At 45.0% G+C, this 26,225-nt stretch overlaps 1 protein-coding gene across 3 annotated transcripts in view; it reads left to right on the forward strand.

Annotated features, from left to right (window-relative positions):
• TMEM117 (transmembrane protein 117) overlaps window positions 1-20,483 on the forward strand; it is a 214,614-nt gene extending 194,131 nt beyond the window's left edge. For 2 of the 3 annotated variants that reach the window (XM_053405029.1, XM_053405030.1), the window contains exons 7-8: window positions 3,980-4,109; window positions 14,528-16,924. In XM_053405029.1, coding sequence (XP_053261004.1) covers window positions 3,980-4,109; window positions 14,528-15,168 — 771 coding nt within the window. In that variant the 3' untranslated portion in view covers window positions 15,169-16,924. Of the gene's footprint in view, window positions 1-3,979; window positions 4,110-14,527; window positions 16,925-20,318 lie in introns of those variants that run through there. The other variant, XM_053405031.1, reaches the window with a different exon arrangement.
• The last annotated feature ends 5,742 nt before the right edge of the window (window positions 20,484-26,225 follow it).

Below are 26,225 nucleotides of genomic sequence, written 5' to 3' on the forward strand. Positions count from 1 at the left end.
TTTGACAGCTTGGGGGAGGCTTCCCCCTCCAGGAAGCCTCCCCTGAGCTGTCAAAACTAAGGGGGAAGGGGGGAAGGCTGCCGGCAAGGTGGCACAGCTCCACCCTTTCCCCCGATGGCTCGGGGTAGGCTTGGGAGTCAAGGGTGGGTGGCGCACCGAATGTCACCCCCCCCCAGTGATGACACCCGGGGTGGGGCAGACTGCCCCCACTGCCCCCCTTCCTCCGCCTCTGGAGTTGGCAAGTGGAGTGTGCAGGAGCTGAGCCAGATGGATGGATGCATGGATAGATAAACAGAGAGACAGATGAGAGAGAGAATGTTCTCCCCTGTTATTGGCCTAGCAACGGTTTGGCTGCAGAAAAGATAGTGTACAGCATTTTGCTCCATGTTGCTTTTGTGATCCAAAAAATGTGTGCACAAAGGGTGGCAAAACTGACAAGACTCTCACCTCTGCAGGGAGTGAGAAGCCACTTCCCTTGACGAGAGGTTGTCAATTTTATTTCTGTTGAAAAATGCCTTTGGACCTTCTGCAGAGCTAAGGGTTGAAAGTCTTGTCAGTTTCATTTCCCTGCTGTTGGAAAACAATTCTCGGGAGTTTAACTAAGATGCTCGTTTCATTTTATTCCTTTTAAAAGCTTACAACCCAAATGAACTCAAAATGACTCACAATGTAAACACCTTTTTTATTTAAAGAAAAAAGTGAACAAAAGGGGGGGAGTTCAAATAACCATATAAAATAAGGATGTAGCAAGGCCAACCAAAACAGTGAGCTCCAGATATTTTGAACTACAGCTCCCATCACCCCTGGCTATGCAGAATGGGACCGATGGACACTGTATTTCACAACATCTGAGGTCGCCAAGTTGGCAACACCTTACAAATAAAAACATATATAAAAAAACCAGTTACAGCCAACTCCCCATTTATGTGCGTTCAATATGCATGTGACCATGTATATGTGCATTGTGCCAAACCCAGAAGTGACCCGAAAATGGGGTGTTTGCTAGATTTTTCAGTGGTGTTTCAAATATACACAATTTTACTGGCACGCGTGGTGCTTTGGAACATAACCCCCATGTAAATGGGGGGTTGTCTGTATAAGAAAGTCATAGAAGAGAAAAGTATTAATGTGCAATGCCTCAGCCCGGTATACCTGAAGGAACGTCTCCACCCCCATCGTTCAGCCCAGACACAGAGGTCCAGTGCCAAGGGCCTTCTGGCTGTTCCCTCCCTGCGAGAAGTGAGGTTACAGGGAGCCAGGCAGAGGGCCTTCTTGGTAATGGTGCCCGCCCTGTGGAACGGCCTCCCATCAGATGTCAAGGAAATGAACAACTATCTGACCTTTAAAAGACATCTGAAGGCAGCCCTGTATCGGGAAGTTTTTAATGTTTGGTGTTTTATCACTTTATTATTATTACTATTATTAATATTCTTTTGGGAGCCACCCAGACTGGCTGGGGAAACCCAGCCAGATGGGCGGGGTATAAATAACAAATTATTATTATTATCATTGTTATTAGGCAAATTTATTTGTGAAGAGGTGTGTGTGTGTTTGTGTGAAACAGCAGAGTCTCGTGGAGAATCGTCTTCACTGTAGGCAGTGTGTATGAGAAAATCTTGGCCAGTTTCACCTCTGCATCGCAGGGCTCCATTATACAGCCTGTTGCAGAGTTGCGGGCAGCATCTTGTCAATTTCATCCCACTCCTGTTTGAAGCTTTTGTGCATCTTTCTTGAGGTTCAAGATGTCAGGCCCAATTGCCTTCAGGATCTGGCCCACGGACTGTCTGTGGATCGGCTTGGGGATTCTGTTTGTTCGGGCTGCGCCATTTCCCCCCCTGCACTATTCCATTTCCCCCCCTCCCTCACACACACCATGGTGGCGCCTCCTCCCTCCCTCCTCCTGGCTTCTCCCCACCCTGCCTAGAGGAGGAAGGGGGCTGGGCTGAGCTGGCTGAGTGCCATTTTAAGCAGCCCCTCTCTGGAGCCAGCCCTTTCGTGCTGCTCATCTTCTCTCCGCCACCGCCACCACTGCCCTGGTGCTCCTGTGTGCCAGAGAACGGAGAGGATGAGCTCGCTCTGCCTACCAACAAGAAGCAGCAGTGGTGGTGGTGGTGGCAGCCCCTGGGAAGGTAAGCACAGCAGATGGGGCTGGGGCTGGGGCTGGGGCTGGGGGTGGGCAGGAGGACTACTTGACCCCCTCACCTCTTCTTCCAGATACCCCTGTCCTACCCCGGCCCGCCACAAGGTCTGAGGGACAGTGGACCGGCCTGCAGCTAAAAAATTTTGCCGATCCCTGACCTAGACCCTGCTCATCCCCACCTTACCCACCAACCTTTATGTGTAAGAATGTGAACATGCTGTGCACCTATTTATTTATAAATAAATAAATGAAGTATTTTAAAATGGGGTGAAATACTGAGTTTAAAAAAAAGATTGGCGTAGCAGAAACATTAAAGCGACTTTCCATAAAACTATCGCAACATGATAGGGTGGCTGCAGGATTTCAGGAGCTGATGCCGTCATGCTACTGGCAGAAACTTCAGCAGGATATTAGGGAAGCAGTCTGTCTTAAGGGACATTGGGATGTGCTGACCAGCAGGAAGTAGGAACAGACAAAAGCCCGTTGCAATTTACTGGAAACAAGGTGGGGATAGTATGACCCTTTGAGGAAGCAAATGGAAAACACATTATTATAACTGCATCAGAAGGATTGGCATGGAATACGTATGTAAGATTCACTGGCCATGACATGGGAGAATATTTGTTATGCATCCCAGCATCTAGGCAACTACGACACACACAGAGGTTCTGTTGATGTCATTCTGTGGAAGTTAGGCTTATCGATGCTTCTTAGCCAAATCAGGATGAAATGGAGGGGTGGGCTGCAGGAAGTGCTGGGTTGAATCCCTGGCGTCTCCCAGGTAGAGCTGGGAAATGCTTTCTTGTCTAAACCCCTTAAGAGCTGCTTCCAATCAGTATATAAACCTACTGAACTAGATGGGTTGTTGGTTCAACTCAGCAGAAGACAGCTTCCCTGTTCAAATCTAAGACTGATATTATGTGGCATACTGAAATACTGTGGCCACACCCCCATGACTTCCTAGCAACCCTGCCAGGTTCAAAAGGCACCCAGCCACCCCGGCAAAATAAATGGAATCCTTGTAGAAGGCATTATATGAATGTGACTAGGAAGAGACCAATCCGATGTCTAGGGGTGTATCTTAGACTCACAGCCTCTCTGTATTGACTATGAATCTGTATTGCCTTTAGCAGCAGCTACACTTGTCTGTGAATTCTGCTGTCAGGTGCTTGCTTGCTAAATTATCTATCCATGATCTGACAGCTTAATTATGGCAGCAAGACCTATTACTGGAAATGAAAAGAATCAATTTCTGATTATGGTTTGTAATGAAGCTCAGCAGGGGCCCAATTTTGCTCCTTTCTTTCTTTTCTTTTTTTCTCTCATAACAATTGAAGAAATCTGCCTGTATTAATTCTGTACCGCCAGCTGCTGCTCAAGGTTTGAAAGTTAATGGACTGCAAGGCACTCAAAGGTACTCTCAGGTCACTGACCAAAGACTATTCCTGTTTGGCATGAAGAGATAAACAAGGTGTACTGGGTGAATTTAAAGCGAATGAATTCTCTCACAAAAATTGAATTGGGACCTATTAGATTTCCCTTTGATGATACTGGTGGTTGAATCTTCAATAGAATGCATACATGATTGTGATTCCCTGCCATCAGGTTCTTAGACCAGATGGTACATACCCCAGCCAAAGAGTCTGTTCAGCAGCCCCAGCTTTTGTAGCTGGAGTCAGTCCGGGCCCTGCCTTCCCACACCAGGTGGGAGAAGGCAAAGAGCTCTTCCAGGACTCACAGCCAAGATGGTACAAACAGTAAAGTACATATAATTTAAAGGAATATTTCAGAGGATAAATAATTGGGTGATTTCTTTTCTTTTCTGTTCTTTGTCACCAGGACTGGGAGTTTCCACATTTTATGGGTGATGTTGATGTCAATCTACCTGGCTTGCCTGCTGCGCACTTTCAGTTTAGATTGCCTTATTTCAAGAAGATTTTAAAGGAGGAGTATCATATACATATAACAGGTATGTGACATTCTTTGCCATCCCCTTCTTGGTATTTAGCTAGGCTGGGAATGCAGCGCCCCCCCCCCCCGTGATTCTGAAGTGGTGTAGTCCAGAATCCAACCTTATTCTGCTTTGTTTGAGCTTAATCTCTGTCAACAGTCATGGAAAAGCTCCTCCAGGACTGTACCACTTCAGAGTTGAAGTCTTGCATGTCTAGTTTGATGTGGATGATGGAACAAGCTTGTTTTCTCCTGCTCATGAGGGTAGGACTCAAACCAATGGATTCAAGTTTCAAAAAAGGAGATTTCAACTAAACATCAGGAAGAACTTTCTGAGAGTAAGGGCTGTTTGACAGTGGATCAGTCTCCCTTGGGAGGTGGTGGACCTTCCTTCCTTGGAGGTTTTTAAGCAGAGGTGGGATGGCCATCTGTCATGCTTTAGTTGAGATTCCTGCATTGCAGGAGGTTGGACTAGATGAGCCTTAGGTTCCCTTCCAACATGACAGTCCTATGATTCTACGTAGATGGCATTTCTGGGGATTGTGGGAAAGGACTCAGCCACGCGGCCCCACACCTGTAGCCTGAAATAGTGCAGGCCTGAAACAGTTTCACTAAAACCACCTGCTGTTTCGTGCAGTCCAGGCCTTTCAAAACAGCTCTAGGATGTGTGTCTTTAGGAATCACAGGTTGCACCATGTCACTGCAGATTAGTTCAGCTTTCATCTGTTGTCTGCTTGTATCTTTTTCTGGCCTCTCTTTTGTTCTCATTTTGGAAAGGCTTCCTGAAACGTACAGCGATGCTTTAACTAGAAGTGGAATGACAGCTGTAGATCAGGGTTTCCCAAAATTGGGTCTCTAGCAGTTTTTGGACCACAATTCCCATCATCCCTGACCACTGTTCCTGCTAGCTAGGGATGATGGGAGTTGTAGTCCAAAAGCAGTTGGAGATCTGAGTTTGGGAAACCCTGCTGTAGGTGTTCCTGGCACTCAAAGGGAAGGAGGGAGAGAGGATTTTCTGATAGCAGAAACAGTCTCTAACGTTAAGAGGAATCTGAATTTCCAAATGGTTCTGCTTTAGGATGGGAAAATGGCACTTGGATGACATGATATTCATCAATGAATGTGCACATTCTTTGTTATGGATTAGCAACCATCATGAGGAAGCCTGATCAGTGTTGCTGCTTTTAGAATTTATACACCCCCTCTCATTTTGAGAAAAATACTGAGGTGGTTCACAAATGAGTAAAAGCCAAGTATAAATCAGATTATAAAACTATGGCTACCCATTATTAAAAGACCTAATAAATCCAATCGTATTAATGTAAAAACCTCAGTGGTAACTCCATATTAAAAACTAATCTTTCCTGGTTATAAACAAGTGGTCACAAAGTTGGCACCAGGGAGATTTCAGGACAGCTGAAATGTACATCAGTGCATAGCTAGACAGGAGAAGGAAATATGCCCAAAGGCCTGGGGTAAAGAAGCAGGTCTTGACCAATCATTGAAAAGCATACAGGGATGGTGCAAGTCATTTCATGACATAGAATGCCCTCTCAAATGCCACTGCCCCTGAAACCACAGTCGGCAGTGTCACTGCCATCAGGGCCACCCCCGCTGATCTTACCCAAGGCAGACCAATGTAGGAGCAGGTGTTCCTTCAGATATTTGGGAACCAAGTTGTATGTGAGTTTTACATGTCAATGTTAACAACTTAATCTGAGCTTGGTAGCAAATTGGCAACCAGTGCAGATCTTTTAAGAGCAGAGTAATATGCATCAGATTTCAGGGAGGTGTGTTTTTGGTAGGGCTTGTCATAATTCTGTAAGAAAGGAATGAAAACATAGATATCCGTGTCAAGTAACTGACAGCCATCTTGGACTCCATTCTCTTTAAGTATTTCTGACCATGGGACCATTTCTGGCCATTTCTGACCCTTAAGCTTTTGAAATCAGCTTTCTTAAAGTACATGTTTGACTTCACTCAGTTTTCCCTTGCCTGTGTCTAATGAAACCCAAGAGGACATAATGACTTCCTCCCAAGGTTATCCTGTACATTCGCTTCATCGATCAGTTTCTCCCTGTTGGTGAGTCCCAGGTCCAAGAGAGATTACTCCCTTGTTGCTTCTTCCACCTTCTGGGAAATGAAATTGTCAGCTGAGGAAATTGAGGAATTTGTTGGACCTACTACTGCTGCTACTCCTCCCTTTCTGTTTGATCTGTTCCATTTGAGCAGGTTGTACCCCTCAGTTTCTACATTCCAGCCATCCCATCAGGTTTCAGTAATGCCTATTAGGCCATATTTACCATCCTGTATTTAGAGCTCAAGTTCTTCTTGCTTGTTTCACATACTCTGTGTATTCTTGTAGAGACAACTGAAACCATGAGTCATTCCTCCACACACTACTGCCTCTGTACCCCTCCATAGGGAGTCACCTGCCAGTATGTTTAGCGGGAGAAGGTGTAGCAGATCCAAACCATAACTAAAAAAATTATAGTGCAGGCTGTGGCATTTAAAGATCTACTGTTGGTCGAAAGAGCAAAGATAATTAAACATTTTCTGGTGAATGCAGCAATCAAGAGGAAACAGGAGGTGCTGTTGGGATATTGATTATTTGGGAATTAAGGAAATGCCACTGACAATGAGATACCTTAATATGGCAGTTGGAATTTGATGTTCTTTGTTTTCATTCTAGTGCTCTTTAAAAGTAGGCTGTTTGTGGTTAGCCAGTGTCTCTTCCCTCTCCCAGCCTCTATAAACTAATGGGGATTTTTTTTTGTGAAGGGCATAATTTAATTGGAGAATGAGCACATGAATAGGGATTGTAGAATGGGTTTTTTCCTTCCAGCTCAGAATTAATAAGTTCTATTTATTAGATTTCCTAGACAAATCAGACTATTTGAATTCATGTCACATCGTTTGAGTTGCAAGAGCCTGCTTTATCTCAGCTCTGTGCCATTTTTTAGGAGAATCATAAAGCACATCAACTCGGCATGAGAAAATCCCTTTGGGTGGGCTTTGCTAGGCCCATCTGTTGTTAAATCAATGCTGGGTTTTGAGCTCAGTTCTCAAACTTTGGAACTTTCTAAGCTTTCTGTGTTGCTTGCAGACACGCTGTGATTTCCCTGTCCAAATCTAGATGAATATATACAACACCTGAAAATATTTCAGGTGATGTGAATTACTGATCAAACAGGTTCTTTGGAAATGATGCACTCTGTATATGAAGTGGCTATGTTTGTTATTCAGCCCATTTGGTGCAAAATGAATGCTGTAGCTATGAAATCTGCTGAGGCCATGCATAGATCACAGAAGCTGGCAACAAGAAATGGGTATTTTTTCAGTGGATTAAAATAAAAACAGGAACAAAACATGACAGCAACAAAATTTACCCATGATTCTTCCATCCCCCCTCCCTTTCTCCAAGGGAGATGTTCACGACATACATGGACCAGCCAATAGGCTTTACATCATGCCTTCTCTGAAGTATTTTGTTGTCATAGAAGAACAGCCAAATGGAAATGGCCTCGCTCTCTCTCTTTAAAAAAACTTTGAAAAAAAGCATTTGGGAGGACATCCCTGCCTGTTACCCAGTATTCTGGCACTGCCAGGAATGTGTCCTCCAATTGTGCAGCAATAACTCACTGGAGGAATTGGAAATGGTTCTGTGCTTGTAGCTGGCAGGACATCTAAATAATTGGTGGCACTTGGAAGATGAAGTGGCCTGGAACTGGCTGGTTAAAGGTCTCCAGCAGTGATTCAGCAGAGGTCTATGAAAAGCCAGAAGTTGCTTGTGATGTATTTTTCAGATCATTGGCATAAGATTAGCATGCACAACACAAAGAAAGCAGTTCTAATAGATCTAGGGAGCTAACATGGTCCCCTTCAGATGATGCTCAGTTGCAGCTTCCATCATCCCTGTCCATGGTGGCTGGAAATGGATGGTGGTTGGAGTCCTACAACACCTGAAGGGCATCACATGGACTTTCTCCTGCATTAGAACATTCCTGCCCAGGATAAATACAGAATTCCCAGCAAGCTCAGATTTTAAGTCACATTTCAGAAGCTATTTTAGAGTTTGTTTTGGTCCAGACTTTGGATTTTCTGGAATCCTGACTGAGAGCCAGTGTGGTGTAGTGGTTAAGAGCAGTATATTCGTAATCTGGTAAACCAGGTTCGCTTCCCCGCTCCTCCACATGCAGCTGCTGGGTGACCTTGGGCTAGTCACACTTCTCTGAAGTCTCTCAGCCTCACTCACCTCACAGAGTGTTTGTTGTGGGGGAGGGAGGGAAAGGAGAATGTTAACCACTTTGAGACTCCTTCGGGTAGTGATAAAGCGGGATATCAAATCCAAACTCTTCTTCTTCTTCTGCATTTGAAATGGCTCCTGACCCTGGTGTGAGGCAATGATATTAGGCCATCACACCAGATACTCAAAGACATGATTTGGCCCCAAATCCAGATCAACAATGTCAAAGGACATTCATCTCTCAACTTCATTTTCTGAATATTGTTTAGAAATGTGTCTTTTTAGTATTTACACTCCCCTCCCCCCACCAAACATCCTTTGTTGCTTGAAATTTTACCTTTAGACACCCTTTCCTGTTGTACTTCAGAATCTCTAAGAATTGTCTTGGTTTCAGCAGCTTTCTTTCGATCCTTCCAGACCATATGAGATCTACCCATTTCTTATGGGTTTGGTTTTGGTTTTATGGGACGAGGGTTATTTTGCTTTTGTTTTACCTTTAGCACACAGGCTGAGTATAATTAGTTTGTGAAAGGAATGCCAAATTTGCATTTTCAGCTACCAGGCATTCTGTAAAAATCAGGTTGATAAATGTGATACCTGATTGGCTGTGAGTGTGTGACCAGATAAATGTGAATTGCCTGTAATGTGCTGGTGGGGGGTGGGGATGGTGTCTGAAGCCTGTTTCATTCTATTCAAGTTGTCGTTCTTGTTAGATTGGCTCCATTAATGGACATCAAATCAATGTGTTCAGAACAAAATCTATCACCTCAACCATGTCGTCTATAAACAAGAAAAAATATCTTGAAATCCCTGAGCATGACATATGTTAATTGTGCATGGTGGAGCCAGTGTGTCACGGAATGGAACACCTCTTTTAACTAAGTGTCCCCTTAATCCTCAAATTGAACTCTGAAGTGAGGGAGCCACAAGACTGGAGAAGGTCAGTGCCAATTACTCTCCAACATTGCTCATCAGGTCTCTGTCAAGACCAGCACGATGGAAACATCAACAATACCGATATCTGAGCCCTAATGTGCACCATTATTATTTTATGCTCCAGTAACACCCCCCACGTTATGACTTCTCCTTAAATCCCTTTGTAGCGAGGAGTTCCAAATGTGTGTTTTAGTCCATGTTAAATATCTTTGGTCTTGCTTCCATTCTTTCTTCTTTCTGTGTGCATAGAGAGATCTTGCGTTTTTGCATCTGCTTAACTCATCTGGATTTCCCTTGACAGATGGCTCATTGCAAACGCATGTGCTTTCTTTCCTAGGCAGCAGTTTATGTAAATACACAGCATAGCCTAGTTTCCATGGTATCCTGGGAGATTTGTAGGACTTAGAAGTGAGTTTGGTTATCCACTCTCCTTGTTAAAATAGATTCAGGGGCTAGACTAGTTCCTTTATTTAAAAAAAGGCTATTTATTATCCAGCCACACTGGATGCGTAGTTTGGATCTATAAAGGTCCACGTAATTCAGATTCAAATATATAAATACTTGCAATATTGAGCAAGGGGATGTTATTTCAGTCTCTTTAATGAGCATCTCCATGATTTTGGCCAAGATCTCACCAAAACCATACAAGAACTTGCAGAGTGCACAAGATCTTGCATGATTTCAGCTGAGAGCTCACCGAGAGCCGAGAGCAGGAGGACGGTATAGATTTGGAACAGTGGTTTGCAGAGGGACATAGTTCAGAAGGCAGAAACTGGGAAATACTGGATGGGGAACAGCTAGGAGATGAAACACTGGGAGAAAGAGGGTTAACAAATTCACTGTCTCTGGAAAGCATTCCTCCACTCTCCCCAAGGTCAAGAAGAGCTGAGAAAGTGGCAGAACAGAAAGCACACAAAGCACAGAGGGTACATACTCAGATCACAAGACGTAGAAGTGATGTAGATTAATAGGGATGTAAGGGGGCAGGATCCTTAAGTGGAAGCACTGCCATTCCTAGGAGATGAGTCCTTTGTTCTCTTGCTGTGATTATTAAAATTTCTAACTGGTAAGAAGACTCCTTTTCCTTTATTCTGCTTATCTACTGCCATGAAGAAGGAAGCCAATTTCCCTGAAGCCTGACAGGCATGTACAGTTAAGAAAGAATCTTGTAGCAGTCGATGGGAAAGGTATTTGCTCCCTGAGACCATGGGCTGCAGATCCAAGTCCAAGATAGTCAAAACCACACCCTCCAGAAGTTGTTGGATTCCAGTTTCCAGCAGCCCCAGCCAGCAGGGCCAATCATCAGGAATGATGGAGACATTAGCTACCCCTGAAAGAGAAAACAGGGGGCTTGGTGGATGAGTAATCTGAGCTGGTATAAGACAGCTTCTGAGTTTCCCTTATGGTATAAAGATTGACAATACGCTTACAGTCATTCCAACTGAAATAGATATGCTGGAGATCAATATGTACCATGCTAGAAAATGCCCGCAGATTTAGAAATAAAGGTCAGCGAAGGAAACCCAGTGTTTTAAGCAACCAAGTTGTCTCCGCCAGACTCTGAAAGAATCTCGCTGCTGGTTGTCATCAGAATAGGGAGGCTGGTGGTTACAGCGAAGGCGGAGGATGCGTGTCTGGACTGACTGCAGGCACTCCAGACACAGAGATGCCTCGGGGACCCTGTGGGCAAAAATAGAAAGGTCAGAGGTCAAAGCGAAGCAATCCAAGCAGAGCGGTTGTTCCAGAAGGTCTCTGAGGGATTCCTGTTTTGTTCATCTGTGTACAGTATGTGTGTCTGCAAACACGCTCACAAGGCACTCAATAGCAGCAAAGTGCTTTCTGGAGATACAGACAGAAGCATTTGATGCTCCTCGCGATGGCTGTAAGTGAGATGAGAGAGCTCAACAAACAGCAGCATTTTGAAACGTTAGCTACTGGAAATCCACATAAAGAGCTGATCCTTAATTTGCTCTTTTTGCTCCATTCTGGGAATGGGAAATAGAAGGCCTGAATAACCATGACATCTGGAAAAAATTCCTCCTGAATGCAGCCACACAGGGTTTATGCTGACCAGGTGGGAGGAGAGAACCCTCATAAGATAGAAGCGATAGATCCTTGGAAGCTGGCTATTATTAGGAGAGATGGATGGCTCGTTGTAGGACAGAGGGATAAAGGCAGAGCAATTGGTGTGTTCACATGTTCCGGCAATTCCCAGGACATCTGACCAGTGAGCATCCAGACAGCAGTTCACATAGATTCAGCAGTTTGGAGCACCTGAGGGGCAGCTAATTGAACACATTTATGATGAGGTCGTTTCCTTCGTAGCAGGAGATCAGGTACTGTGATTGTGTGGTTGCCACCTTTGGGGAGTAAAGAGGGAGTTTTTGTGGTGACATAGTAAGCAACAAAGAAGCTCTTTGCTTCATCTGCAAAGGCTGCCTTGCTGAAGAACACAATAATTTTAAGGAGGGCAAGAGCAGTCAGAGCAGATTTGATCAGGAAACTGTAACACTAAGCTTTGGCAATACTGTCCAATTTGTAAGTTCAGAGAAGACAAATACAGGATTCTTAAAATTTCTCCTCTAACCTTTTCCCCTGCTCCTTAAAGATATGTCTCATGTTCCTGTCAGGGCTCTTCTCACCTGGTGGAATGATGAGATGAGCAGAGCCATGGACACAATTGTTCCTTCTTCCCCTTCATGGTTGCTACGCAGTATGTAGGTCACATTGGTAGTCTAATGACCTATATGCAATGCAGTGGCGTAGCGTGGGTTGTCAGCACCCGGGGCAAGGCAAGTAATTTGCGCCCCCTAACCCGTGGATTTTAGCACTCGAGTGCGAGCGCGCCCCCCCAGATGTTGCGGCCGGTGCGGCCGGCCCTCCCTGCACCCCCCCACGCTACGCCACTGGGGCTGGGGGCGAGCGAAGGAGCCAAGGACCCCCCCCAAAGGCTCAGCAGGAATTTATTAAATTTATTATTTGCGGAGCCCCCGCGGGCCGAGGCAGCCGAAGCCCCCTCCCCTCGGGCGCCTCCCCGCCCCCTCCTCTCCTTGGGCTGTAGGTGGAGCCCGCGCTCCGAGGCGCTCCAGATCCGGGCTTGGCGAGCGCCTCTCCTCCTCCCGGCCGGGTCCGGGGGCTTCCAGCCGAGCTCCGTCCTCGCCCCCCCCCCCCCCGCGGCTGAGACTTGCGCTGAGAGCCGGAGCCAGCGGCGCCCCCTTCCGCCGGGAGACCCTCGCCCGCCCGCCGGCTTCCTCTCGGAGGGTTTTGGGGAGCGCAGGGCGCGTCGAGGCCCCTCGGAGCTCTCCTCCCTCCCAGTCGGCAGAAGCAGCCGCCACCTGTGGCTGGGCCGAGGGGATGGCGTCGGCGTCGGCGGCGGGGTGCGGAGGCTGCCGGTGCCCGGCCAGGCGTCGGTGGCGGCGTCGGCGCTGCTGCAGCGGCTGCTCCTCCTGCGAGCAGTGAGTGGAGCGCAGCCGCAGCGGCGGCGGCGGGGGGTGGGGGTGGGCGCGCGCTAGGGCGCAAGGCTGGCGGTGGCGGCGGGGAGCCCGGCGGAGGAAGGAACTTGTCCCTTCCCTCTGGACTCGCGCCCCCCCAGATGTTGCGCCCGGTGCGGCCGGCACCCCTGGCACCCCCCACGCTACGCCACTGATGCAATGTAATGGGAGTGTCAGTGACTAGTGCTGGTGGGGCAAATCTCAGTCTGAACCTGACCAAACGTGGTGAAGCCACATTATCACCAAGGGCGTAGGAAGGGGGCAGGGGGGCAGGCTGCCCCGAGTGTCATCCCTGAGGGGAAGTGACAAAATCCCCCCGGACACAATCGCCGCCGCACCAGATGGCACCCCTGGTGCAAGCATGGTCGCGCCGGATGGCACCTCCTGGCACGATCACCGCTGCGCCAGATCGCACCCCCCCAGCACAAACGCCGTCACGCCGGATTGCGCCCCCCAGTGCGACCACCGCCACACCGGATGGCAACCCCGGCACGATTGTGGCCACGCTGGATGGCACAATTGTTGGCACACCAGATCGCCCTCCCAGCATGAACACCACCGTGCCGGATCACACACCCCAGGCACAATTGCCCCGTCCCCTGGGCAGATCACCCTGCCCCGGGTGCGCGGCATGTGCAACACTCTAGGAGCTGGAGCAGCTAGCTCGGCCGCTGATTATCTCACCTACCATGTAGCACTGGTGGCGAGGAATCTTTCCCCACAGTCCTTCTTGGTAGTTCCACCATGCTCAGAACTTGAGGGTGGTGGCCCAGGAGAAAGCATTTCTGTGCCAGCTCTTAAATTGTGGCACTCCTTCCACAAACAGGTGCGCTTGGCACCTTTATTATAGCGTTTCTGCTGTATATTGAAGATGCACCTCTTTGCAATAAGCCATTGATATATATTGTAGGACCCATCCCCCCTCTCTCTGTCCCTCTCTCTTACATAATTTCATTAATCTAGATTTTTAAAATAGATTTTCAAGACCCATCCTCTTCTCTTGATCATAATATCTTGTAAACAATTTTTAATATTGTATTTTTACAAGCCTTCCCAGGACCTGATCATTAAGGGCAGGAAAGAGTTGTTGTTGTTGTTGTTGTTGTTGTTGTTGTTGTTGTTGTTGTTGTTGTTGTTGTTGTCTAATAAGGAAGCATCAGATACAACAGTAGTGTTAGGCAAGCATGACATAGACCAGTTGCTACAAATCTCCAGCCTTGAATGCTTGACTACTGGAATTTTCTGCTGCATAAATGCCTGAGGCCTCTGCCTTCTGCCCTCCTTGAAGTGAGTTACCGTACATAGAATCTAGCATTCACCACTGTAGCAGCAGCACTAATTCTGAACAAATGAGTGATCACTCCTAATGACACTTTAGTAACCTGCAAGAAGGTCCTTTAGATGTGGACTTTATTTTTCTGGAAGGATTTTTGTGTCCCAAAACAGCTGCTCTTTAGGTTTATTGATCTACACTGCATCTCCTAGTATTTTAAACCCACAGGTCACCTACAGATGAATTCAATTTGTTGTACTTTTGGGTTTCCGTTCCCAAATGATTTATTATAAAGCAAGGCATTATTCTGAAACAGTAAAACTTTTTCAGTCACTAATCTGACTCTACTGCGTGTTTAATTCAAACCTCATTGTACAAATTAACTGAAAATGCTCTCTTCATATTCTTCTGAGTGACTTTGCCTGTACCTTTTGCTGTCCAGGTAAAGATGGACTCATCATATGCTTTCCTTATTTTTCTTTCTGCTACAGGCAAGTGGTTTAACTATGGAATCATATTCCTTGTTTTGATCTTGGATCTGAACATGTGGAAGAATCAGATATTTTACAAGCCCCATGAATATGGTCAATATATTGGTCCTGGGCAGAAGATTTACACAGTAGAAGACTCAGAAAGCTTGAAGGACCTCAACAGAACCAAACTGTCTTGGGAATGGAGGTCAAACAACACTAACCCTTTGACCAACAGGACCTACGCCGAAGGTGACATGTTTCTGCATAGCCGGTACATTGGTGCGAGCCTAGATGTCAAATGTCTGGCCTTCATTCCATGTCTACTGGCTTTCGCACTGTTTGGCTTCTTCATCTGGTTCTTTGGCCGATTTCAGAAAACCGACCAAGGCATGGAAAATCTTGACAAATCGTACACACGCATGAAAAGGAAATCGCCGTCCGATGTGGCAATGACGCGAGAGAACACCCAGGTTTTAGGAGAGGAGCCCTTAAGCTGCGAAGATCCACATTTTATATCCATCAAGTCAGACTTGAGCGAAATCGTCTTTAATTCTTCCCTTCTGACGTCAGAAAACCTTAGCGCACATTTAAATGAACAGCCAAGCCCCCTGCAACCGATAAGAGAGCCTCCCGTACCTAAGAATAACTCTTTAACCTAATAACGTCTCTTTTGGAAAGAGCGAAACAAGCAATTGTGGTCAGATTTCATTGTTAACTTTTTTGTAAAGTGACAGTTTACGTAGTCTAAAGAACAAGAGATACAACCTATACCCCAACGGTGCTCAACATGCTTTTTTTCTATGGCTTTGTTTTCTACTTGTATTATAATGACTTGTGCCTATTGTATTATATCAAACATTCCTTTATAGATTGCTTCTTTCAAAAGTGCAATAGTGTACTAGATGACAACCTGCAGGTTTAAAATGCTGCTTTGGTGGTGCCTTGAAACTTTAAATGGTCCTTCTGACTCCAGCATGGGGAAGAGAGCTGAAGCTGTCCTTTGCAACTATTTTGAAAGGGCACTTTGGTTTATAGAACTTGGCCAGAGAATGTGTCGTCCACTAGCTGAACATGGTAAGTCTCACTCCAGAACATCCTCCTCCGCCCCTTCTAAGACTTGGATGATAGTAGACTCTGTGGGGCAGCAAAGGAATCCCTCTGTTTGCAGACTGGTGTGGGAAACCGTTGAGAATCTGCTACATCCTACAGAACGTCCAATGCGGTTAGCCAATGCGGTGCACTCTAGATAATATGAACTACAATTCTATTCCTCCCTTGCCACTGGCATGCTGACTACGGGTGATGGGAATTGGAGTCCACGACATCTGGAGGGTAGTGTATTATACATGGTCTACCCACAATTTGGAACCTTACTTGATGAGTGTTGTCAACAACACAGGCCTGATGTCAATGGTCAATGTATTTCTGAAAGGGTTCCTCATAAGCAATGGCAATGAAAGGCCGGCTTTTATTTACGGATGCATAGAGCCAATGACTTCGACAGCTGGACTTCAAAGAAGCATGTTGATTCCCTTTTAATTTTGCTGGCTAGCTTCCAGAGACAAATGCCGATTCATAACATCAGACTGATAATGTAGCATGGGTCACTGCTTAGGGACATGTGACTTTCTCCACAAGTAATTGCAGTTAGGTGATAATACCTAATTACCTTTTCCATAATTAGAGATGAATTGCCACTCGATTAAAAATCCTGCCCTTCTCCTTTAGGAGCAAAAAGGTTAAAATGCAGTGTTGGTGGGACAAGTCAGGATCTTTGCCAAAACCAAAGCGATGCCAAAGAACCAATATTGGGAATGCGCTTAAAGCTAGCAGGGTGCAGCATTTGCAGTGCTGATGAACTCTGATGTAAACATGCACTGGGGCAGGCATGGGCAGAAAGTAACTCAGCATCTGCTGGTAGATCACGGTGATTTGCAGTAGATCGGCAAGAGTTCATCTTTCTCAAAAAGACTTCCCACCTCCTAAAATCAGGTTGCTGAAACATAAAAAGCTTGGGGAGGTGGGGAACCAGGGATTGACTGATGTTTGAAAGGACTGTGAATGCGATTCCGGTCCTGAACACAAATCCTTGGGCTGAACAGGTGCTTAATATTAAGTCTACAGAAGCCCAACCCTCATCCCCTGGTGCCATCGTTTTGCATCCAGCTGTGGTTGGTGGATCTCAAAGTCCAAGCAGAAAACAAAATAGATCCATCAAGCCTGATATCTGGCTGCCCCTGCATTTGGGTCTACCAGCAGGCAACTTGGGCAATGCCACCAAGGAAATGGACTTTGTTGGCTGGTTGTGGTACGAGGACTGAATGCATGAAATAGAATAGCAAATTCTGTGTTGTTTTGTTACTCTGAGGAATTAACACTGTGTCCGCTAATAAAAAAGAAAACTGAGAAACAAAATCAAGGTGTAATTGTGTTTATTTTCTCTTTTGCCTTGTTAGATAATAAATAAACAAATTCCTAGTTATTTAATGCTTTTTTTCCCTCCAAGGAGCTCAAGGGAGTTCGACTTGGCTCTCCCCCTCCACATTTAATCACTCACAACAACCCTGTGAAGTAGGCTAGACTGAGAGACAGTGACTGACTCAAGATCCCCTAGTGAGCTTCCTGGCCAAATGGGAATTTGAACCTGGGTCCTATTCCAACACACTTCTTCTTTTTTGGCGATCACTCGTAGTCGAGTAAGATTGTCTTCCATAAACACAGTTTTAACAATGAGTCCCTAAGTGACTGTGGAGGCCAATTCTGGATCCACACGTCCTTCCACAGTGGGGACATTGGTTTCCGGGCAGGAGCTGATCACGGTGTGGATTTGCCAAGCGTGCCTTCCTCTCAGCACATTTCTCCCTTGTGTCCTGAGTTCGAGTGTCTTCAAAGCCCATGACACCTTTGGTAAAGGCTGTTCTCCAGTTGGAGTGCTCGCAGGCCAGTGTTTCCCAATTGTTGGTATTTATACTACATTTTTTTTTATTTATACTACAAAATTGCCTTGAGACAGTCTTTAAAACTCTTTTGTTGACCTCCAGCATAACACTTTCCATTTTTAAGTTTGGAATAGAGTAGTTGCTTTGGAAGACGATAATGAGGCATCCGCACAACATGTCAGTCCAACGAAGTTGATGATGAAGAATCATCTCTTCGACACTGGTGATCTTTGCTTCTTCCAGTACACTAGCATTAGTTTGACTGTCTTCCAAGTGATGTGTAAAATTTTTCGGAGACACCGTTGATGGACTCTTTTGAGGAGCTGGAGATGGTGTTTATAAGTGGTCCATGTTTCACAAGCATACAGTAAGGTTGGTAGTACAATAGCTTTGTAAACAAGCATTTTGGTTTCCCTGCGAATGTCCCGGTCCTCAAACACTCTGCACTTCAATCGGGAGAAAGCTGCACTCACAGAGCTCAGGCAATGCTGGATTCCAGCACACTAACCGCTACACAACACTGGCTCTCATTAGGTTGATCCGGTTGGTCAGTTGCCTTTTTCCCAAGCACTTAAACTTCCTCAGATGTAGACCCAAATCCTGCTGTAACAATCCTTGTTTCTCAGCTGTCTCCCGATGCTTGTGCATTTTGTTTTGATCTGCCTGCTTTTCAAATTGGCTGCCTGCTAAAATTAGCATGCATAATTGAACTATGCATTTATTACCCATCTTTTGAGAGCTAAGTTTAATAAACACTCAGGAAAGGTCTGAGAAGGGAAGATCTGATCTTGGTGTGCCCTCCCTACCACTGCTGTCAAGGAGTATGCTAGGAGTGGATCAACAGTAAACAGTGATCTAAAGGATCCATAGTCTTCCCATTCATCTGACACCCCCCTGAGACATGGAGAAAGTTAGTGTATTTCATTTCCCTCCCCATGGAAGCAAATGAAAGGGGAAACATGTAAAAAAAAAACCTGGAACAAATTTGGGGAGGACACACAGGGGAGAAGTTGAGGATGGAGAAATTGTATTGTGCAAGTAGAAGTCCTTGCAGGAAGAAGACAACTTCATAGTCTACAACCCTATAAAATTCATGTAGGTTCCTGCAATCTGCTCCATTCAGCATGTTGGGGGACAAGTTGAGCAGGCCTTATATGGACAAAGGACTATTCTGGTATGACAATTCATATGGATCCAACTTCACACACACACACACACACAGAGAGAGAGAGAGAGAGAGAGAGAGAGACGTTTTTGGAACTGAAATGGCCCCATATGCATATTGTATGGATGTCAAGCACATCCGGTGAGGCACTAATGGGAAGGACCGCAGAGGAAGACATGAAGGCCCCATAAATCAATTTGGGTCACGCATTTCATCGGACAGTTAGCAACACAGCATAGACACATTTCTTTCTGTATCATTGCTCCTGCTTTAGATTCAGAATAGCATCCTTATAAGCCTTACATAGGGACTTTGATCCACCATTAAAAAACAACAACCTCAATGTCCAAACTGGAAGTTAGAGAAAGTGTGCTTATAAATCTCTGCCCGGCCTCTATGTTTCGCAGTTGCCCATTCATGAGTTGATTTTGCAGTTCCATGGAAAAACACATAGAATGACCTATTAATGGGCTGTGTGGTTCAGGTCTCATCCTTAAGATCATCTCCAGGTTTGAGGGGCCTCTTGCCATGGGGCCCTCTGGAAAACCCTCTCACATTGGTAGGATCCTTCTTCTTCCTCTTTTTACTTTCTCCTGGTTGTAGCATTTGGGTGGGATCAGTGGTAATTTTTAGAGGTCCCTCCCACCAAGACACACTAACCATGACAACACACTGGCTGTGCAAATGTGTTATGTAACTTTTTAAAAGAAAAACATAACAGATACAATTGAAAACTTGCTATCATACCCGTTTTTCCCAGTAAGGACTACAAATGACTTCACAGCTTGCATACTGCTAGGCTGATGCAGTAGGAGATACCACTTCTCCTTTTTATGGGGAAATCCCTGGGATCCACAGAACAACAACCTGTTCTGTTCATATTCCAAGATAACCCTCCTCTGTTGCTAGCTTTGTGCTGGAGAACCATATAGGAAAGACATCCCTTTTCAGAAAGCTTCTAAACACTCACAGACTCAGGGGGCCTGTTCTGTTCATCTGAACAGAGAAGGGGGCAGCAAATGAAAGGTCACTTATCAGATTCCTGCAGGCAGCCTCCTCACTTGGCTCTGCTTCATGAGGAGGTTTCTTGGCATCTGAATAGCTTCTCTGCTGCCGACATTCAACCTCCATTTCTTCCCACTTGTCCTTTTAATTTTTACCCCTCTTGAGATCTCGTTGGAACCTGACTTGTCTCCCTGTAATTGTTTGATTTCAGTGTCGTCTATGACAAAACAGCTACTGCTTAAAACATACTGGAATTGCTCTAATGAGTAAATTGGCACTCTTCAACCCAACTGATGCAGATGATCTTTCTCTTTTTTCCCAATGCCGTTCTGGCCTAAAATTTTACAGAGGCTCTTTTGAAAGCTGAGAGCCGGCACTGGGGGATTCCGCAGCCTTCCAGATATCATTGGAGTCCAGTGGGTTTGTTGGTGTATGTTCTTAACTCCCATCCTTCCCAGCCAGCCTGGCCAATGTCCCAGTCCAATCTAGACTAGCAGAGGGGAAGATGAAAAAAGGGGGCTTAAATAAATGTCCACCCTCACTGCAGGATTTCCCAGATTTTTCAAAGGGGCTTGTACAGGTCCAAAGGCTAAAGAACTACAGTGGTACCTTGGTTCTCAAACGCCTTGGTTCTCGATGCTTTTGTTCTCAAACTCCGAAAACCCGGAAGTAAGTGTTCTGGTTTTCAAACATTTTTCAGAAGCCAAACATCCGATGCGGCTGTCGGCTATTGTTTCTGGAGCACCTGCACCAATCAAAAGCTGTGCCTTGGTTTTCGAACATTTCGGAACTCAAATGGACTTCCGGAACGGATTAAGTTTGGCGCTTTTGTTTTTGCTATTTATTTTTTGTTTTTGTTTTTGAGGCTTTTCGATTAATTTGCTTTTGCGACTGTGTGGAACTCAGTTCAGCTACTGATTGATTGATTGATTGATTGATTGTGTGACTGTGGAAGTGGATAAAAGCCCCCCATCCAACCAATGACTATCATCAGTGCAGGTAAGAAAAAAAATTAATTTTTATTTTTATCATCTACAATACTGTCTTATTTATTTTATAGTACAGTACATTGATTATGGCTTTCATTTTATGGATCAATGGTCTTGTTAGATAGTAAAATTCATGTTAAATTGCTGTTTTAGGGGTTGTTTTTAAAAGTCTGGAAAGGATTAATCCCTTTTGCATGAATTTCTATGGGAAAGTGCACCTTGGTTTTGGAACGGTTTGGTTTTGGAACAGACTTCTGGAACAGATTAAGTTTGAGAACCAAGGTACCACTGTAACTTTGATTTTGTGATACACAGGAAAGGGCTGCCTTGATTGCTAGTAGCAGCTACCCATGACTGGGGCAGCAGCACGTCTGAAAAGCAAAACAAAAAGATTCTATCTATTCTCAATAAAGCTTTGTTGTCATCTAATCTCACCCCAAACTATATATCAAACAAATCAGGGTCATTCATCCCCGAACGAATCACCTGGAAATGACCATAGTCAACCTTTTGGCTTAGCAAGAATGCCTGATAATTCCAGGCCCCTGATCTGAGGATTTGTACATTTTATTTGACAAATGGGCCCATGACTCTTGTCAATCAGATCCAGCCCTTTCCCTTGTTAGAGTGAGAACTGCTCTGGGGGAAAAGGTGTAGATGCAAATTTGGATTTGAATCTACATAGTAATGAGCATGCCACCAACAAGAGCGGGAGGTATTATATGCAATCCCCATTCAGGCTCCCGCGTATGTCCCATCCATCTTACATGGCAATCTGCATCTCCATCAACTCTCTCCTTGGGCCGTACATCACTCACCGCAACTTTGTTGTGCTCAAGCCCAGCTGGACTGGGGCTCTTTGTGTTAGGGCTGTATGGCAGGGTTAAATTCAGCAGCATACCTGACTGTGGCATTTCCGCAGAAATGTATATCAGGTAGATTGTCTGTGACACTGGAGTTAATTGCAATTATTGTTTTGCACTGATATGCACCAGTGTGTGTTTATTGCCTTGTATTGTATTTGCATACTGAAGAAGTCATTTATCTCTCCAATTCATAACCCCTGCAATCAATCACCTGGAGTCACTGTTTGGAATTATTCATGAAAGAGTTATCTTTGTTGTTGGAACTAGGCATGCTAGTAACATCCATTAACTTGATGAGTTTGTGGTTGTTGGAGTGGGGGTGGCTGGAATCAATATGAAGGTGGATCCCTAGGGCATAATTTCAGAAATCACTAATCCATATTCAGTCCATGCATAAATTCTTCTTAATCAAAAAGGAATTCTTAAGTTATTGCAACAGTTCTCATTTATGACTGCACACCGTGTAATAACTTGAATCAACAAACCTATATGCATTAATTATTTTAAAGGGGATATGTTTAAACCACAATCCATCACAGATTTTGGCCTGCGTAAATCAATGGAAGCCTAGCTACGTTGAATTAGATCTACCATACAATCTTCTCAGACATAAGCCCCATTAAGCTCAATGGGACTTATTCTCAGGTGCATCCATAATTGTCTCATTTATCTCAACCAGGATAAAACGCAGAGATAGAGATATGGGCTGCAATTCATGATGACTGATGGAGGTGGGGCTTTATTTATCCTTTGCGCTTGGCTGCGATGTGCATATTTATGAATATGTAGCCTTTGTAAATCATATGGGAAATGTAATTTTTTTAAAAAATGTTTTGGTGGAGCCATTTCTGAAACACCTTAGCAAAACCTATTCATTTGAGCCACATTGCCTATTACATTAGGGCAGTTGGGGCGCACGACATTCATGTGTGCGCGCACTGAGATTTTGTTGAATGTTGACATATGCTGACATCTGAAGAGAATAAAAGTGAATTTTAAGCTTTGTCAAACTGCACCAACCTGGTACACATTGTGGAAAAACTCATCTGTGCAATTACCACACAAGAGAGGCAGTTCAGCTGAGCATTTACCTAAAAAAGAAGGAACAACCATTGTGACTTGCTTGTCTGTTTGGTACCTAATTCAGGCTGCAATCCTATGGCCACTATCCTGCAAACAAGTCCCACTGAACTCAATGGGCTTTTTGTGAAGACAAGTTCAGGAGTGTGCTACTAAGTCTAACATCTTCCTCAATCCGTGTTAAGACTGGAATGGACCAAACTGTATGTTAAATGAAACACGTAGTTTGGTGGTGTGTGTATTTAGCCGTTGTAGGTAGGTGGGCTGATAACTATTGGGTCCATTGCACATGTGGACACTCTTGAGCTGCCATCCTGGTGAACACTCTCCCCAAAGCTGCGGTTTTCTTCCGGAGGAAGTTGCCATTGACACCATCTAGCATGGAAAGGAGAATTGGTGCCAATGACTGGTTTCCAAGTGAATTAAGACTTGGGTAGCAGGAGCAATTTTTATCAGGACCATGGAACAGAGAGATCGACCCCTTTCTGCACACCTAGGGAGGGGGGAGAAATTAGATGGAGTTTTCATTCAAAGACAGACCTACCTAATTGAAGCAGTATGTGCATCAAAACACAGCTATCCTTTGAAATGCACATCTCTGAATTTTGCCACACAGTTCTCCAGCCAAGCGATGTGTGCAAAAAGACACATACTGGAACAATGAAGGATGAGGGTGATTCTACATACATGATGACCTTATATATAAGGATGCATGCTGTTTCCTGTGTCAAGTGTTTCGGCATAGAGTTGCCAAGTGCTTTGGGCATTTTTGTAAATTGCTTAGTGGTATATTCAAGTGGTATATAAATGTTGTGAAATAAATAGTGTGTGTGTACATGTATGCACAAAGTGGCCCTTTTGATTGACTGACTGATTGATTGATTCTTCTTTTTAATTTAATTGGGATAATAGAGAGTATCCTAACCTGAATCCACAGAGTGGCAACAATATGTTAAATAAATTTTGTTCAGTACTGATGCTCCTTGGAGACTAGGAGCCAAACTTCCCCCCTTCAAAAGCAGTAAGACATAAAGCTGTTCTAGACGATAAAAGATGCCAGTGACTGTCATTACTGCTTGATCACATCCACTTTGCCAGATAGTGCAGCTCAGAACTCAAGGGCTCTTTATCTTCTCTGCCATCTAGAATAGTTCCTGTAATTGCAAATCACTTCCAATAATTGCAAATCACTTCCAATAATCTTTGATTCTGTGTTCCCATACTTACCATAAAGGGCCAACTATTTTAAATGTATTTTCTTATTTATGTGACATTTTATGAAAATTGAAACATGGCCAAGTATTGTAAAATATTCTATTATTTTGTTTTATTTTGTCCCTGTTTCATGAAAAGGGATTTCTTAGTGTGTTGCAATCAACCAGAAGCTTATATTCTGCACATGTCACTGAAATAAATCAGAGTTGGTGTGAAATTTACCATAGCATACCAGTATATCGGTGAAAAGGCCACAGTTACGTAACACAACAATTGGCCTCTGCTTCAGTGAGAGAGGTAGTGTTCAATATACTGCAAAAATGTCATCTTATGAATACGGTTAGCCCATATTAGTGCCCAGTGCTATTTTCTAGAAAAAAAGGTGCCAGAACTCACCATGAACACTTCCCTCATTCTCTTAGAATGTCAATGGCACCAGAAATTGAGTTTTGGCAAGTTCTGGCTTTAAAAAAGTTCTGTTAGTGCCCCCTATTCATCAAACTGTTGGACAGGATGCTAAATGTTAGGCTTTTATTGACACATGTGGTGGACATGTGGGAAAGTGGCTCAGTTCCGGGAGGAAGTATTTGTCCAAATAAAAGCAACTACTGGACAAAATGTATCTCCATGTCCAGAGCTGGTGCTCCTTAATCTTTTTGTGGGAGAGAATATTAACTTTCAGCTCAGACTTCTAGTATGTCCTCTGCTACTAGCAACCAAGGTCAAACTAATGAGCGACCAGAAGAACTTAGCAGAAGCGGGATTAGGGAAGCACAACCGGTTTGGCTGCACTGGGCATGGAGACTTGGGAATGAGACAACTATTGTTTCAAATGGAGAGTGAGAAGTGGGTGGTGCCAAATGTTGGCACTGCATGGTGTAATGAGCACTGTGAGGGTTTGCAAGAGTCAGGAGGCCCTGGCTGTGCTGACCTTAAATGAATGAGAAGCAGGCCAGCAAGCACGGTCAGGTGACGAGATGCACTATGGCTGGGAGCAAGTCCAGGAGGACTACAAAAGGCTAGCATTTCGCCCTTGGACTTTGCCACAGCCATGAGGTCTTCTGCTGAGCTGCAGCCTGTTCCTCTGATCATGCATCGTGACCTCAGCCAGCTGGATTTTTCAACTGCCTTGACTCTGGTACGTTTCTGGATCTCCTCTCATCTCTGACCCTGGTTGGACTTGTTGCTGCTTCCCAACTGTGAACCTGCCAGTTGGACTGCCTCTTCTACCCCACCCCTTTCCCATGTTGGATCTTGCATCGGCTGCTCGGACTGCCTCTGCTCCCAGTGCCACTGCCTGTACCCTGGCCCCAGCGTTCCTGCCCATGCCCCTTGCCAATCATGCCCCGGATCGTGACACATGGCATGCCGCTGAAATTTGAGAGGCCAAAGTCTGCCGCTGAACTTAGTGGATGTGTCTCTGACAAATTGGGTACCACAAAGTGTAGCAAAGAGCACCTGTGGGAAAATTAAATAATGAAACAAAATTGCCACTGGGTTTAAAGCACAAAGATTCTTTTGTAATTGATTGGCAGAGTTTTATTATGTAAAGGTAAAGGGACCCCTGACCATTAGGTCTAGTCGTGACCGACTCTGGGGTTGTGGCGCTCATCTCGCTTTACTGGCTGAGGGAGCCGGCATTTGTCCGCAGACAGCTTCCGGGTCATGTGGCCAGCATGACTAAGCTGCTTCTGGCAAACCAGAGCAGTGTACGGAAACACCGTTTACCTTCCCGCTGGAGCGGTACCTATTTATCTACTTGCACTTTGACATGCTTTTGAACTGCTAGGTTGGCAGGAACTGCGACCGAGCAACGGGAGCTCACCCCGTCACAGGGATTCGAACCACCGGCCTTCTGATCGGCAAGTCCTAGGCTCTGTGGTTTAACCCACAGCGCCACCTGCGCATCTGGCTAAAAATTACGTATCTGGCTAAAAATGAAAATAGAGGGCTCCCCTCACATTAGAAGTCTGCTTGCAAATCTCAATGTAAATGGAAGGACCCAAGGCCAGCAATTGATGCGAGGGTAGGGACAGGGGCAAGGCCTGTGGTACAGCCCCACTCGTCTTTATGTTCATGGCTGCCCTCCAGGTGAGTAGCACATGAGAGAGATGGCTGGAAGTAAAAACCAACAAGGCTGGTTATGAGGCTGCAAGCACCGAACATCCTTCTGCGCTTGTCTCTAATCCTGGCTGCACCGGCTCACTATTGATTTATTCTGTCATTATTCCGTTTGTTTATGCAATTTACATGCTGCCCTATAACAGAATTTCCCTGGGTAGCTTAGAAGATAAACAGGAGGGGGATCACCATAACACACACACACACACAAATGCAGCAAGTACCAGCAACCATGAAAAGAATATTCCCTTTAAATCAGAGAGCAAGAGAATATCTTGAAGGGTAGTTTACTTTAGCAACAGCACACATACATCACATTTAGGGGTATGTTGGTAT

Source organism: Podarcis raffonei, chromosome 10 (genome assembly GCF_027172205.1).
Source record: "Podarcis raffonei isolate rPodRaf1 chromosome 10, rPodRaf1.pri, whole genome shotgun sequence".
NCBI classification, from domain to species: domain Eukaryota; kingdom Metazoa; phylum Chordata; class Lepidosauria; order Squamata; family Lacertidae; genus Podarcis; species Podarcis raffonei.